The 16,895-nt window shown below is 43.8% G+C and overlaps 1 protein-coding gene across 5 annotated transcripts in view; it reads left to right on the forward strand.

Annotated features, from left to right (window-relative positions):
* The window catches only part of Pknox2 (PBX/knotted 1 homeobox 2), a 268,028-nt gene that overhangs the window by 224,239 nt on the left and 26,894 nt on the right, over positions 1-16,895 (forward strand). For all 5 annotated transcript variants that reach the window (XM_047518383.1, XM_047518386.1, XM_047518385.1 and 2 more), the window contains one exon: positions 7,803-7,991. In XM_047518383.1, the coding sequence (XP_047374339.1) occupies positions 7,803-7,991 (189 nt within the window). The remainder of the gene's footprint in view (positions 1-7,802; positions 7,992-16,895) is intronic.

The following is a 16,895-nucleotide window of genomic DNA, read 5'->3' on the forward strand; positions in this document are numbered from 1 at the left end:
GGCAAGTGTTCTACCACTGAACTGCACCCCCAACCCATGGGAGTCACAATTATCATCCTATTTCACTGGTAAGGAAACTAAAGTTCAGAGATTAAGCAAATCATTCAAAGTCTCACAGTAGAGGGAAGAATCAAGGTTCTCAGTCTCCAAAACCCATTCCTTGGGTACCCTACTCTGCTATTTAATTCACACAGTGTGTTATGATTTAGATATGAGGTATCCCCCAAAAGCTCATGTGTGAGACAATGCAAGAATGTTCAGAAATGCAATGATTAGATTATGAGAGTTGTAACCTAATTAGTGAATTAATCCACTGATATGGATTAACTAAGTGGTAACTGTAGGCAGGTAGGGTGTGGCTGAAGGAAGTAGGTCCCTGGGGGGGAGTGTGCCTCTGGGTTTATATGTTGTCCCTGGTGAGCAGAGCCCTCTCTCTGCTTCCTGGTTGGCTTCTTCTGAGCAGCTTTCCTCTACCACACCTTCTGCCATATCTTTCCACCAGTATGTTCTGCCTCACCTTGGGTCCAGAGGTGAATAGTCAGCTGATTGTGGACTGAATTTTCTGAAACTGTGAACCAAAATAAACCTTTTCTCCTCTAAACTGCTCTTGTCAGGTCTTTAGGTCACAGTGACACAAGTCGACTAAAACACCCTGGGAGGTAGTTGTTAATATCCCCATTTAATGGGAAGAAATCAAGGACCAAGGACCTTGTGGCAAATAATTTTTATAGCTGAAGTTGAGCCCAGTGGGTCTAATGTGGGAAGTCCAACCTCTGTCTTCTGGCCTCTCCCTGCTTCTCTACAGTATGAGGCCATCGAGGTGGAAATGCCAAGTTCCTTACTGGAAAGTGATTTAGCTTTTCGGTGTGATAGTATCCATAAAATGTTAATTCAGTTTTCCAGTCCCTAGTATTCACCTTTTTTCCATTTTCCACTTTTTATTTTAGTGACCCCCATGTCCAACTGGTCAAGACAAGCTGGCCAGGTCTGGAAAAATTCCTGATTAGGTTTTAGCTCTGGTTGCCCCAGTGACCCACAGGAAATGCCAGAGCACATTAAGGAATGTGTGTTTATAATCCTTCTGTGGGGAGAGTAGTCCCAGCTCCCCAATTCCCACAAGAGGAAGGAGAGGGTGGAAGGAACTAACCCCCAAGACAATGAAACCTCCCCAGTTCCTACAAGGAACTGAGCAGGTTACCTAATCTCTGAGCCTCCGTGTCCTTATCTCTAGAAGCATGATAGATAATACTGCCTGTATCCCTGTGGTGATGAGACTCAAATGAGATAATGGAGAGAAAACCATTTTGTAAATGTGTAAAGTGCTATGTGTACAAATGTTTTGAAAGACAAGGAATTATTATTTTCAAGTAAAGAAGCCAGGTACCACAAAAGAGGCAACCATTTAGAAAAGAATTTGAAAGTGGAGAGGGGGCCACATTGGCATGAAGAATTGACATTTTTTGAGGACCTACTATATGCCCAGAACATTTGCCTACATGATCTTCAATTTTCATAATAACTTTAAAGTGTAGGTATTATTACCATCCATTTGTACAGATAAAGTATAAAACCACCTGTCCAAAATGCCATGCAGCAGGTAATAGATTTGGGACATCACACATGTGACTTCATAGGAAACAAGAAGCCCCAGTCTTGTGTAATTTCCTTGGACTGTGGTACTTATATACATGCTGAGACTAAAATGTGAGGTTGCATCTTGCTTTGCTTTTCTGACAGGGACTTCTTCGAAGAAGAAGGCTGGATCTTTATTTTGAAAGAGAAGGAAACGAGAAGCTGAAAAATAGATCAAAACCTGGGAAAGGAATTAAGGACACATTCATCACATTTGGTGATGATATTAAATTAAGTGGCATTGCTATTGCCACTTAGAAGGCTTAGAATAATGTTTTACATGACCCAAATCATTTAGAAAAACTGTTTAATAAATCAGCACTTTATTCTCATTTAGATGCAAAAAATCCAAAATAAAAATATATGGGAATAAAAAAAAAAAACCTTGGAATTATTTTTTTTTCACTAGCTGAATATGAAATAACAGTAGAAAAACCAATGGGATGTTAGAAACTAATGAGATTTAAAAATATATGTACTTATTTCCCTGTGATTTATGAAGCACTTTCCCATTATTATCTGTTAGCCCTTACTAAATTTTGTGAATTAAAAATGATTATGGCCATTTTACGAATGAGGAGAATGAGGTTCAGAGAAGTCATGGAATTTGTCCATTGGCATTCGTGGACATGGCCTCAGATCCAAGCTGTCTGACAATGAATCTTACAGGTTTTCTGCTATTCAGGCAGCTCCCCTCTCCTGCCACAAGGCACAGCATTGCCCATCTTTTTTTCTAATATTGAAGAGGTCCTACATATTCATTGCCTCAGAGTACCATTATGATTTACTCTACCTTCTTAAATCTTTAAACCAATTCTATTAGCCCATAAAAATGTAATCCCTTCAGCTGTGCTTTATCAGATCCAAGGATAGGTCCACTTTTGGCCACTGTGCACCAGATCCAATTTAAACATGCTGTGCTTGTATTCCATTTGAACAAAAACTGTTCCAGGTAGATTTTACTTTTTGTTTTTTTAACCTATTTATACTTGTTGGTTTTTAAAATAATAAGTGGCTTTTAGTTATTTATTTAAAATAAATGAAAAGAGATATGCACTTTTTGTATGTGTGTGAATATATATTGTATGAGTATAAATGTGTGTACATGTGTGTATTACTATATAAGAGTACTTTTAAAGAACATAAAATGTTCATTAAGAATGCAGAATATAGCTAGGCATGGTGGTGCATACCTGTAAGCCAGCTACTTGGGAGATCAAGGCAGAAGGATTATAAGTGAGTTGCACGTTCAAGGCCAGCCTTGGCAACTTAGTGAGATCCTGTCTCAAAAATGTTTTTAAATTTGCAAAAGAGGTTGGGAATGTAGCTTGATGGTAGAGCACCCTGGGTTCAATCCCCAGTAATGACCAACACACACACACAAATAATGCAAAATTGACTGGTAAATGACCGGGAGAGAAAGAAGGAGTGGGGGAGGGAGGAAAGAAGAAAAGGAGAGAGAAGGAAAAGAGAAGAAAGGTTTAAGGAATTAGGATTGTTTTTGTCTGGAGGATAAAAGAACTAATTGATCAACTTATTCAAGTCAGATGACTGGTTCAGTGTATGGCATACAGTAAGAGTCAGTATTTGTTGAATCGATAAGGTTAAGTGAAAGAGAAGTTGTGTTGACGGAGGCATGATGTCTTTGGTGTCTATAGAAGGCTGAATAAGCCCTTCATAGTGGGCAAGAGAACTGTTGGCCAAATGTAGGGAAGAGCTTCTTAATCAGCAGATAGAGATAGTTCAAGGCAAGAAGGTCATCTCTCCATGACAGGAACAGAAGAGAAGATGCAGCCTGTGTACCTGGTGAGCTTGCACTGCCCACTTGCTTGCAGGCTGCCTGGATCATCTTGCAGAGCCAGTCAATTGAGGGCAGAAGTCCTGGTAATGCTCAAAAAATCAGAGCATGGGTGGGACCCAACAGCCCAAACCTCTTTTCACACATGAGGAAGCAGTCACCCATGTGCTGAGGTACTCTGATGCTAGGAGTGAGAGATGGGAAATTGGAGCAGCAGAGTAAGATGAACATTAGCAGGGAAGGTTCTGGAAATCCTAATCTTTAATTCCCCCAAAAGCTATTTGGTTTTCCTAGAACTTCATACTTCCTGTCACTGAGCCCCTCTACCCCAAACCATGCATGCAACTTTAATGTTTCCCTTTCCTCTATAAACCTAAATCCTGAGAGTCTGTTGAGGTTGAAGCAACTCAGGCTCAGGGATGAGGTCATGTGACTTCATATCACCTACCAGCTGTGTGACTTTAAGCAATAAAAAATTTAATATCTCTGGACTACATTTTCATCAACTATAAATTATGGGCAGTAAGGGTATCTACCTACACAGGTGGTCCTGTGAAATAGATAAGGCATGGGATGGGCTTACCTAACTTGAGGCATAGAATAAGATAAGTTTGTGTATGGTTAGCAATCCATCAACAAGTATCTATTAAGCACTTTATACTATACTAACTTTTTTTTTGGGGGGGGGGTTTGGTGCTGGGAATTAAACCCAGGGCCTTATGCATGATGCCAGACAAGTGCTCTACCAATGAACTACATCCCCAGACCCATGTGCCCATAATTCTGAAAAGCCTAAGCCAAGACCTGCATGGCCAAAGTCAAGTAGAAAGTTGAGGCAAGAGCACTTCTTTATTAAGTTGCTAACTCCACTTTTCAGTCCAAATGATCCATACTAATGTCACAATTATTCTCTTTGTCTGAAATCACTCAGTGTCCATCAGTTTCAGCCCCTTGAAAGGTGGCACTCCACAGAATGAGACCTCGTGACTAAGCCCTGCATAAAGTCAAACAATTATTGGTTTCTGAGTAAAATTGGCGGTCTAATTTAGTACTCCAAAACCCCTTAATTATTCGAGCTCAATCCCTGCCCATCTGACAATCCACAAGCCCAGCCCAGGGAATCTAGGCTCCCAACTTGAAATGCCAAAGAGGCTCAGAGAAGGGTGTGACACTGGTCGCCAACCACACCGCGCTATACATACCTTACACTCAAAAATTTCTGGGAGCGGTTTCACTTCTTGTTTCCTTCCCTTTTTATGCTGTCTGAACTTGTTCGTTGGCATCAAAATGCTAGCTGAAAACTGGGAGGGTGGGATTAAATAGAGACTCCCCTGTATCGTTTGTGTCATCAGAACCGGATGGAAGGATGATGAGCACACCTCTACCTTTGTATACATATATGTGAGTGTGGATGTGCATGTAATTGTAAACTTGTATGCAGCTATAAAAAGTAATACAGAGAGATCTGTATTCCCTTCCTGCATAACCATAGCACCATTGCATAAGCAAGAAAAATCCCCCAACCTGATTCAGATCTCATCAGTTTTTTTTTCTATTTTTTATTTGTTTTTGATTAGTTATACATGAGAGTAGACTGCACTTTGATACATCACATATAATGGAGTATAATTTCTCATTCTTCTGGTTCTGCATGACGTAGGTTTCACCAGTTTTATATGCATTCACGTGTGTGTGTGTGCAAGTGTGTGTGTAGTTCTATGCAATTTTATCGCATGTTCAGATTCATGTAAACACTATTGAAGTTAGGGAACCAGAGTTTCAACCTCCCTTATCGGCACCACCCTTGTTCACCCCTACTCTGTTCTCTATCTCTATGACTTTGTCATTTCAAGAATGTTATATAAATGACATTATATGGCATCTAATCCTTTGAGATTGATTTTACTTCTCTCAGCATAATTCCCTGGTGATCTATCCAAATTGTTGAGCCTATCAATAGCTCATTCTTTTTTATTGCTAAGTTGTACTCCATGATATAAATGGACCAAAGTTACTTTATCAATCACTTATTGAACTATATTTGGGTTTTTTCCAGTTTGGGGCTATTAGAAATAAAGCTGCTTTGAACATTTGTGCACAGGTGTTAGTGTGAATGTACACTTTTATTTCTCTGGGATACATGCCCAAGAATGCAGTTGCTGAATTTTATGGTAAAGCAGATATTTAGTTTTGTAAGAAAGTATCATCCTGTTTTCCAGAGTGGCTATACCATTTTACATCCCCACCAGCACTCTGTGAGTGTCTAATTTTTGGTTCCTTACTAGCATTTGGTATTATCACTGTTTTTCATTTTAAGTATACTGATAGCTGGGCAGTGATATCTCATTGTGGTTTTAATTTGCATTTCCCTAACGGCTAATGACGTTGAACATCTTTTCATGTGCTTATTTGCCATCTGTATATCCTCTTCAGTGAAATGCCTGATCATGTCTTTTGCCTCGGTTCTAATTGGGTCACTTGTTATTTTGCTATATAGTTTTGAGAGCTCTTTGTATGTTCTAGGTACAAGTGCTTTGTTGGATAGGTGGTTTGCAAATATTCTCTTGCAGTCTATGCAGTCTTTTCATCCTCTTAACAGGCCCATGTGACGAGCAAACATTTTTAATTTTGATCAGGTCTAATTCATCATTCTCCATTTCTGAATCATTCTTTGGTATCAAGTCTAAGACCTCTTTGCCTAACCCTAGATCCTAAACATTTGTTTCTGGTTTTGGCTTTTTTTTTTTTTTTTTCCCTCCTTAAAGTGTTATGGTTGGGGTCTTACATTTTAGATCTTTGATCTACATTGAGTTAATTTTTATCTAAGATGGGAGGTTTAGAAAGTCGATCAAGCTATATTATATTGTGTGCATGTGCAAGAAGTAACAGCAAATCCAATTATTATGTATAATTATAATGCACCAGTAAAAATACATAATTTTTAAAAAAAGATGTGAGGTTTAAGTCAAGACTGTTTTTTTGTTATTGTTTTTGTTTTTACTTTGCTTATGGATGTCCAATTGTTCCAGCACCATTTGAACAACCCGCTGTTGAAAAGCAATTTGGTGTAATTCATAACGAGTCATAAGAATGTCTATAGCTTTTTTCCTGTCATTTCTGAGAATTCATCCTAAGGAAATTATGCAGAAACAGGGAGGCAAACTAGAAGCTTTGAAAATATTCACTGTAACACTTTGTATAAAATTGAAAACTGGAAGTAATATAAATGCCTGACAATAGGGGATAAGCTAAGTAGGGCACACATGGAATAATACACAATAATTAAAAATATATTTACTTATTAACTACTACCCATTCAACAAATATGTATTCCAGATCTATACAGGTTGGTACTAAAGATAACATAGTGACAAATTAGACATCACTCCTGCCTCCTCAAACTCACAATTTAGAGGAGAGAACAGAGAAAACAAACTTGGCATGTAGAAAAATGCATTTGAAAAACTAAGGAAAAAAAATCACATGTACCAGGTTATTACAAATAGGATAAAATGTATGCTTGTGGAAAAAAACAAAAAGTATCCTTCTTTTATAGTCATTGGATCAGGTTTTTTTTTTTTTAACCCTCTGTTTTCCTTAACTTCCACAGTATTTTCTTTCTATGTTAATAATAAAGAGCAAAGTTTCAATTGCAGAGTAGCTTCTTGCCTTGGTAAGGCTAGGAATCCCCACATGAAGAGGCAACAGGCACACATACAACAATCCAAAGGGCACAGAAAACAGACAGTTAGGTATCTGGTGCCCAGTTAAGCCATGCTGGATTATTCAGTCAGTCAGCGAGTACCAATGGAGTGTCCACAAGGTAACCCATGTCACATGAAGCACTCAGAATACTAGTTTAAGAACAGACAGTCCCTGACCTCTTAGGCACTTACAAGAAACTCTAATCTCAATCTTCCTTATGCTTGTTCAGTAGTTCTCACTTCACAGAGTGCCATCATGTACATTCCCTCAGATGATCGCCTCGGTGAACCTGTAAAGTTGTTAGGGAGGATATAATTATCCCCATTTGTTAGACACTAAGATGCAGGGAGCTTAAACAACTTGTCCAAGGTCACACAGATAATAAATGGCAGGCCTGGAGCTTGAACCTGGCCCTTCACCTCTAAGGCCAGTGCTGTTCTCAGAATATCACAATTGCCTCAAGAACAGCTGTGATAACAGTGGGCTCAAAGCAAGCGAATCATCAGCAGAGAGTCATTAATGAGAATTTAAATCTTGTGGATGAGAAAGCATTGCCCATGGCAGGGATGGCTCCTTTCCCCTACTGGGGCTGGGGCTCGGGAACCTGGCAGTGAGGGGATTGTGTGTGATGCAGACACCTGGGCTTACCTCTCCTCTCTCTCCCCAGATGGTGAAGGCAATCCAGGTCCTGAGGATCCACCTGCTGGAGTTGGAGAAAGTCAATGAACTCTGCAAGGATTTTTGCAACCGTTATATCACCTGCCTCAAAACCAAGATGCACAGCGATAACCTGCTCAGGAATGACCTCGGGGGACCCTACTCCCCCAACCAGCCCTCCATAAACCTTCACTCACAGGTAACACACAGGCTGGGTCCTATCTCTTAAGAAGGTTTGTAGGAAGGTCCAAAAGTCCCCAGGTAACCTCAAAAAAAGAATTCAACTCATTGAATACACCACCAAGATTTCCCAAGGAAGAGGAGATGGGATACTTGTCTAGAGGATGAGCTGAGGATGCGCTCAGATCTCCTGGCCCACGGGCTCCTCCAAACAGTTCAAGTAAGAGCTTTCTGTGCTCTTAGGAAAGAGGTTTCAGGGAATATGGTCCTTCTCCAAGTCTTGCCCTTCTAATGGATGAAGACAGCTTCCACAGGACAACTTTTCCATTAACTCCCTCTATCCTGGTACCTCTCTCCCATTAAGGTTTAGGACCTCTGTAAATGTCACCTCAACCCACCCTATTCTAAGACTCTCCTGCCGCCTACATCCTAGGAACATGGAGACAAGGAAATGGGGTCTATGTGCTATGGGGAAATGTGAGCCCTTCTCTCCAGGGCACAATGTTTTCCTCAAACCTTCAGACTAAGAAGGCTGCCTGGATTGTACCTTTATACCAGACTTGCTGGCATTTATATAAGCCATAGGCTCATCACTTTGTTCCCCTTTCACTGAGTTCCTGAGTCCAGAAAACACACAGGGAGCTCCTTCTGCACCCACCCCACTGCCCCCAGAGGCTTACAGTAGCCCTTCTCATTAGACAACCAGGTGTGGGGAGGAGGGTAAACTTTCTAAGAATGAATGTCGAGAGGTGCTGGGAAGGAAGCCTGAAACATTGTGCCATTTATATCCCTAAGCCTGTAAGGATAGGTTGGTAGGGGAAGAGGGAGGGACGGGCTGACCTGATGAAGGCAGCCCATTGTACACTGTGACAACAAGCACTCATGATAACACTTGGTCTCACACCAAACCCACCCCAGTGGGATCTCTGTGGGACACAATAGTGAATACTGCACAGGACACAGGGCAAGAAGTTTATTTCCTCTTCCTCTTGCTTGAAATCACCAAATCACTTTATTACAGATCTAAAAACAGCAGCCCCAGCTTCTGCTTGCTAATATTCTCTTGAAATAGACTCATTCCTTCAGAGTCTTATTGTACTTTCCCTTATGATCAAAATTAGCAAGAAACTTGCATAAAAGAGGACAATAATTGCTCAACGAGCATCTCGTTTGTAATTTATTAGTTTCTATTATTGTGGGTTACCATGGTGACGCTGCGCAGCCCCGGTGACGGGAGAGATGTAAGATAGGAGCTGAGGAGGCTGTGAGGCCTCACCAAATGGAGATGCACATTTTTATCAGTAATTTTCATGAAAATAATAAGTGAGGAGTTAATGAGATGGAAAGCCATCCTGTGGCTATTGTGAATTTTTTTTAAGTGTTGATCTAATTAGAATGCATCGGTCAGGAAAAGTAATGAGGATTTAGTGCCTCACAGAGATGTGAGGATCATATCAGAAAATTAGCACAAGTCTTTGGAAATAATCAGGTCCTTGGAGAGGCACTGGATTTCCCCTCCTGGGCCTTCTGACTCTACCTTGAGCTCTGGAGTTGGGGGTGTAGCAAGGTAGTGGAAGATGGAAGGGGGGCAGAGGGCTTAGCAACCACAGTGGCCCCATCAATGTTGGGGGTCTGAGGCTGACAAGCAAGGCTGTGGGAGGAGTGGGGTTTCCAGAGAAGGGGACTGTGGACTCTGAGATGCTTCCTGCAAAAATCGGCCCTCCTGGGGAATGCCGTACTCAGTGCCTCTAAGCTTTGAGGAAAGAGGGAAGAACTTTGATTCCTATCCCTGGGAGCATCAGATCCCTGCCTGAGGGTGAGGCTGGCCCTGGGGTAAGCCTGCAGAAAGGGCTCTGATCTGCAGGGAAAGAGGAACTCAGACAATTGGGCAAAAACAAAGACACTTAGTGAGGTATTCCTACTTGGTATTACTCAAGCTATCCTTCCATTTCCTCTGATTGCCACTGCCTCCTTCACTCAGGCTTCGGTGGGTAAATAAGGCAATTGCTGCTGTCCTGACCCGCCCTCCTGTCCTACCTGGGCGTCCTTCAGCCCCATTCCAGACCCACACACCTATTACTTTCCTGCTGCTGGATTCTCATCCTAAAGCTCTGTGTAGGCCACTCTGCTCAAGAATCCTGAATGCCTCCAGAGCTTTCAGGTCCGCCTAGCTGACATCCAAGACCCTCCTAAATCCAGCCTCAGCCTCCTGCCTGGGTCAATCAGCCTAGTCAAGATGCTACAACTTCTTTTTCATGACAGTCTGTTCAGGGGACACTTCCGCCTGACACACCTCTCTCTGCCAGTCAAACCAGCCTCTTGGAGGCCTCCCTGATCCCCCATCTTTGATGGACTTTTCCTTCTCCCAACTCGCTGCGAAGACTCCAATGACAGGGCAAACATCATATGTGACTTTAGATGATGGGCATTTATGCCAGTCTCATTTTCCTGTTCTAGATAACACTTTTTTTTTTTAGTTGAGACAGTATTTTATATGTTTAAAATCACCGAATCACTTTATTGCAGATCTAAAGACAGTGGCTCAGGCTTCCACTTGCTAATATTCTCTTAAAATGAACTCATTCCTTTGGAGTCTGTACTTTCCCTTATGATCCCGACTGGGCACAAGGTGTGCATGATCCACCGCCAGCAAGTATTTGAGCGAGGTAATGCAGTGGGCGTGGGGGAGAGGAATCCAAAGTAGGAAAAAAGAATAGGAAGAAAGAGAAAGGGGAGGAAAGACAAATATAGAGGTCAACATTCAGAAGGGAGGTAGGGACAGGCTGAAGTGTTGAAGAAGAAGAGAAAGAGAAAGCGATCCCCACAGACAGAGGAAAAGGGAGATGACTGAGAGAGAAAACAGAGGAAAGAGGAGGGGGCAGCAATTTTGAGAGGATGACGGAAGTGGGCTCAATGTAGTCTGAGGCACGTGGGGGAAGAGAAAGTGACTAGGAGGCCTCCGATGCTGTCCGCATTCCTGCTCCCTGGTCAGGGTCTCTTCACTGTGTCACTGAGGTAGGGCAGGAGCTTGCATGGGCTCTACCAGGTAGGAGACCCTCTGCAGCCAAAGGACTGGTGGGTGCAGAGACTTTCAGCGTGGGAGGCTGGTCTCAGGAGCCAATACCAAAAGGAAGAAGACAATGAGCATGTGTGGTGTGCGCATGCGTGTGCCGCACATTCGTCATGCTCCAACCTTAATCCCCCCAGCTTGAAATAGCTGCTCTGAGCGCCAGCCCAGCCTGAGGAGGGGTGTCTACCCTCTGGAACATGATCCTCAGGATCAACATCCCGGCTGCCTGCCAGCTTTGTTGCAAACTGCTGGCTCATGGTTTTCCCTGTGTGCTAATCACCCAACCTTGTGTGGCAAAGTGGGAGACATTTTTGTCTTCCAATTGGTTGCCCCACCCCAAGATGCCATGTTGTATCCTCCCTCAAGTTCTCTGGGGTTTGGAGTATTCCCTGCTTGCCTTCCACTTCTGTATGTGGGTTTTCTCTGTGGGGGTGGAATGGAGGTAGGAAGCAGTAAAACTAAAACAGTTTCAAAGGACTTAAACTAGCTTTCAACATACCCAATTCTTTCCACCTCCCTGGGAAGCCATCCCATACTGCTGGCACCCAGTAATACCCAGGCTTCTTGCAAGAGCAGCCTCCTCAGTACACAGGACACTCATTTTAGACTCCTACTCTGGGTTCTCCTGTCCTTCCTGGAGGGCACAGACTAAACTATTTCACTAGAAAGAGTCTAACTCCTGCCTTGCTTGATCAAGTACTAATTTGGCCTGAAATTCATCCCTCTCTCTGGAGATTTAGACTCAGCTCTATTACAGGAGAATCAGACTGAACCGTAGTTCATTCAGTCACCAAGCATCGGGGAATACTTACTGTATGCACAGTGCTAGGTTCTGTTACAACACAGGTGCATAGTCCGGGAGGAGCTCCCAGTATCAGGGAGAGGGAGCTATGAGTCACACCTGGAAATCTAAATAAATGACATTAGCCACAGAAAGCCCAGGGTATGGAAAAAGAGGAGGAAAGAAGCAACTGAAGCAGTGGCGAGAGGGTCTGCAGGAATGGCCTTCAGATTGAGCGGACCACATACTCTGATCCATCTCCCCAACGAGATCCCAGTCATGACATCTGGTCCACAGACTTTCAAGGTTGGGTTTGTGTCTGCCTATACAAATCTCAGTATGGCCTAGATAGGCCAGCTGCGGCATTTTGCCAACTATGATGGGAGAAGTTGCAGATTCACTGACCTTGGGAGGGCTTCCTGGGGGAGGAGGTCTTTCGGGTGGACTTGGGAGGCGTAGTGGCCTATTAGTCTCTCTAAAGGTGTTTCCAGTGCAGCAAGAAGTCTGGGAAAAGGTGAGGAGCACAGCCTTTCAGAATTCCCAGAGAGTAGATAGTGGAAGGTGAAGCCGTCACTACTCATCTATGCATCCTGAATCCATTAGGGTACTTACAGAGCCTCCAGGGATGCAAAGATGGATGTGGCACAGCCCTTGACCTCAATATAGAATGAAGAGTATCTTGCAGCCAAATTTCTGAGGGGGTTATGTTTTGAGGCGGATCCTGGTGGCCAACTGCTAAAGGTTTTAAAGTGAAGAATGTAGGCAATGGGTCAGGGCTGGAGACACTTTGGGGGACAAGTTAACTGAATAGCCACATCTTATATAGCTCAAAGAAGAACTGTAACAGATTTTTCTTTTTTTGGCCGGGGAAGTGCTGGCGACTGAACCCAGGCCGTGAACATGCTAGACCAGAGCTTTTCCACTGAGCCACACCCTCAGTCTCTCAAAGAAGAAAGGGGAGACCATCAACATTGATTGAACCCCTCCCCCACCCTGTGCAGTCTCAAAGGCGTCACATAATAGGTGCTTTACATATAATATGTTATTTGTTCCTCGCAACAGGGGTTACAGGTGCACATATTTTCTCCTTTTTACACCCAAAGAAAGAGAAGCTGAGAGGAAGTAGGCACAGGCCCAAAGTTCACAGACTTAATAAGTGGCAGTCTGGGGTGAGTTGCTCCATTTTTTTTCTTATTCTTTTTTTCCTTTTTTGGGGAGGGTACTGGATGCTTTTTCACTGAGTCCCCTACCACTGAGTTACATTCCCAGGTTTTTAAATTTTTATTTTGAGACAAGATCTCACTAATTTGCCCAGGCTGGTCTTGAACTTGCAATCCTCCTGCCCCATCCTTCTGTGTAACTGGGATTACAGTTATGTGCCACCACACTCAGGCTAGGATAGGTTACTCCAAAACCTACATTCTTCTTTCCATATGGTGATATTTTTTTGTGACACAAAGGACAGCAGGGATCCTGGGTCCCCAGTGGGGAAGGATGACCCTGCCTGGCTACAGTATAGGAATTTAGGGAATAGAGATGAAGAAACCAATTGCTAGGGAGTAAGAATTAGCAGATAGATTGGCAGTGGGAAAAAGAGGGGGACAACATGAGTACAGTTTTGAATGCTAGGTTTTGCAGTCCAGATACAACTAGCTCTTCAGCTCTGTGACTCTTTAACAAAATAGGAAGTGAGCTAATCAGCACATCCCTCCCTGGGAAGAGTGGGACTTGTCTACTGACCTGCAGGAGTTTAGCATTATCAGAGTTGGTAGAGGGTTGTGGCATTGTGGGTCTAGAGGTTCTGCCCATGGTCAAGCACCTTAAGGACCTTACCTATGAGTTTTAAGACCAGGTGGGGGGAAGGGAAAGTGACCTATCTCAAAAGGACCATCACTTAGATGGAAAGGTCACACCCCAAAGCAAAGTTGAGTTCACACTGCCTAGTTCTCTGTTCATAGACCTTAAAGCTATTCCTTTAGCTGGTTCCTAGCCCCCAACCCTCCAGTCAGGGGGCCAGGAGACCAAGAGGTGGTCCTTCCTGCCAGGCCAGTGAAACCTGAGAGTTTCTCTTCTTCTGAGAAGGAATGTTCCTTAAGAGCAGCAGCTGCTGCTTGTCCCCACAGGCTGAGCTGCCTCTCCCTTGAAAGTAAAGCCCCCAAAAGGAGTGGGACAGGGACAGGATTAGGTGGCTTGTTTATATGAGCTTGGCGTCCCTGAGTTTGCAAACCTAGCTTTTCTTGGTCTAAGACAGGACTCCAGCTCTGCTAGAACAGAGGACTCTGCCAGAAAGGGTGTCTGGGGACAGGGACAACCTCCCCACCCATCTAAGGTGTGTGTGTGCACACACACGTCTCCCATTCCAGGCCACATCCCAGTGAGGCCATGTGCTTATCAAGCATCCACCATGCACTTAACATTGTACTGTGCAGTTTGTAGGGTGTCAAAGAAAGACCCCTCTTTCCCTCTAAAAAACCTGTGACCAAGCTAAAGCAATAGGACACCTGCATAAAAAAGGGTGTCCTACATATTGGTGTGTGTTCAGTATGAAGGACAGATAGGAAGCACTGAAGAATCAAGAGGATGACTTGTGGTCATGCTCTGGGTAGGGACAGGCCCTCCAGTGGAAGTGAGGCACTCTAAACCCACTCCCGCCCTTCCCCCAACCCAGGCAAGTTAGTCCCAAAGCCTTCCTCCTGTGGTGGTGGATCAGCAGAGACCCCTAGTGGCCAGGGTGAGGATGGCAGGTGCTGCCCCCCAGCCCTACTCCTCTACACTACCACCCCCCTAGAGAATGACATTGGTTTTGCTACAGTCCTCAGCTGCAAGAACCTTTACAAGGTTACAAGGCCACTCAGTTTATTCCCCTGTTCCCAGTAATCCTAGCAAAATAAAAATTCCAACTATTGCAAAGTAGCTTCAAGGAAAACTTTTCTATCATTTCTTTCATTCTTTTATTTTTCCTTCTATCTGGGTTTCTTCCAGAAATTGCTTCTTTGAGTGGAAATTCAGTCTCCCTGGGTAACTTAGCTTAAACTTTCCCTGTTAACAGTGAAGAACAAAGCCTCAAGAGAGGGACAACTCTTCCTGGGCTGACATTAGACCAGTGTCCTGAGTCCAGAGCCCTGTCAGTTCCTGTGTGCCCCACACAACCCCTAACTTCTAAAAGTCAGCCCAGAGCCCTTCCTGTGTCTTAACCAGTCCTTCTTGATCAACCCATAATTTCTATGTTCCAAAAATGAGATTTGAAATAAAACTCACATAGCAGCCCCGGGAACAGGGTGTTGAGGTCGGCCAGTGGGTGGCACTCTCTTGAAGCAGGTACTTTCTACTTTTCTAAAACCCATGGCCCTTTCTTGCTCTGTCCTTCAGAAGGGGCTCTTGAACTCTGTCGTCTCAAGCAAACAGCACACAGGAAATAGGAGTGTGTGACATCTGGGGAAGCCTGTGGAGCACAGATTGTGGATTTCCATCCAATTCCCAGGTTTGGGGCAGAGGGACACCATGCTGAGTTCCTGATGTGACAAGGAAAGGAGTTCTTGGACAGGATAACCAGCTCTCACTCTTTGGGTCCTGGACAATTCAAGCAGGGACTTGAGATTCTGGATGCTGGAAAATGTCACTAAGACTTACCAGATGTGCTTCTCACCTCTTTATGGGTGCTAAGAAGCCCAGAAGGAAGCGGATGTATTTGGATCCAGACACAACAACATCCACCTGGGTATGGAGTCTGAGAAGCCTCTAGGGGAAGCTGTATTGCGTACTTAGCCAACAGATTCTTTCCCATGGGTTGCTACCAGGTAGCTCCTTTCTTCAGAAAAGACTTGTAAACTATTCCCGAAGATTTAGAACGGCTCTATCACCATTCTGTGGAGCTAGGGACAAAGGCTTGTCTTGAAATTGCAGCAGAGTGGTGTCTTGGAAGTAGTTTGAGACAGGGGCTACTCTTAGAATTCTGGGACTTGGCACAGGGGCTGAAGAGTGCCTTAGGCAAGGAGGCATGACTGAAGGGGACGTGTGGCGAGATTTGTGCCACTCTGGCTTGGTGTGCAACCTCAGCTGAACTTCTTCTGTTGCTAAGTTAAGATCCCAAGTGGCTCTAGGACTTCTAGGACAGGTTTTAAATCCCTGCTGTGCACCTCCCTAGTTGAGTCATCTCAGCCAAAGGAAGTAGGAAATAAATTATGGGATGGCTAAGTGTGCCAGGCACTGTGCTTGCACTGCAGCGTGTCCATCTGACCCCAGAGCTTGTTTACTCTCTCTGTGAGCCTCCATCCTATACTCAGGGCCAAAGGACCTACATTTGAGACTCAGCTGTGTGACTCTGGGAAGTCATTTCCATTCTCTGAACCTCATTTCCTCTTCAGGAAAATGGAATAATCTCTCCCTCTGACCCCATAAGGTGAAGAAAAGATTAACATGAAATAGTGTGACCAAAGAATGCTGATATTCTGTGTGCATAGGAAGTAGGTAATTTTCAGACCCTTATGATCTCTGGGGCCAACAAAGAAAGGTTTTTTTTAAAAAATAAAGATTACTGAAGATCTGATTTGTGGCCCTGAGAATCCTTGTCTTTAAAAACACCCCAAACCAGAGATCAGGTGGTTGTGAAACAGTTCCAACTTGCAAAGGTAAGGGAATTTGCCCAGACTTCTAGTAAGTGAGGATTTACTTCTTCTTTCTCACCTCAGCTAAGATGTAGCCAGCCTTGACCCTACCTGTGGCCTCTACGCTTGAAGTTTTCCATTCCATTCTGCTGATACAATTTGGTCATCTCTTGACACTTCCCAGCCAAAGAGTTAGAAAAAGGGGAGAAATGGAAGGAGAGAGAAGAATCTGATCCAATGCATAAATTGCCTTCAGTTACCCAAACTGGGTGAGCCAGCATGGAACTTATCCAAACCACAGGGTAGAGAACCAGCCAAAGTTTGAGTAAGCAGATGAAGTATCCAGGTGCTATCTCACCCTTCTGCCTTTGGCTGGAAAACTGTGTTGGTTGAATCCCAAGGGACACATCTTGTATTTATGTTACTGACTTTGCCTGCAATTTCCTAACCTTGCTGGATACTTTTTTG

Source organism: Sciurus carolinensis, chromosome 11 (genome assembly GCF_902686445.1).
Source record: "Sciurus carolinensis chromosome 11, mSciCar1.2, whole genome shotgun sequence".
In the NCBI taxonomy this organism is placed as follows: Eukaryota; Metazoa; Chordata; class Mammalia; order Rodentia; family Sciuridae; genus Sciurus; species Sciurus carolinensis.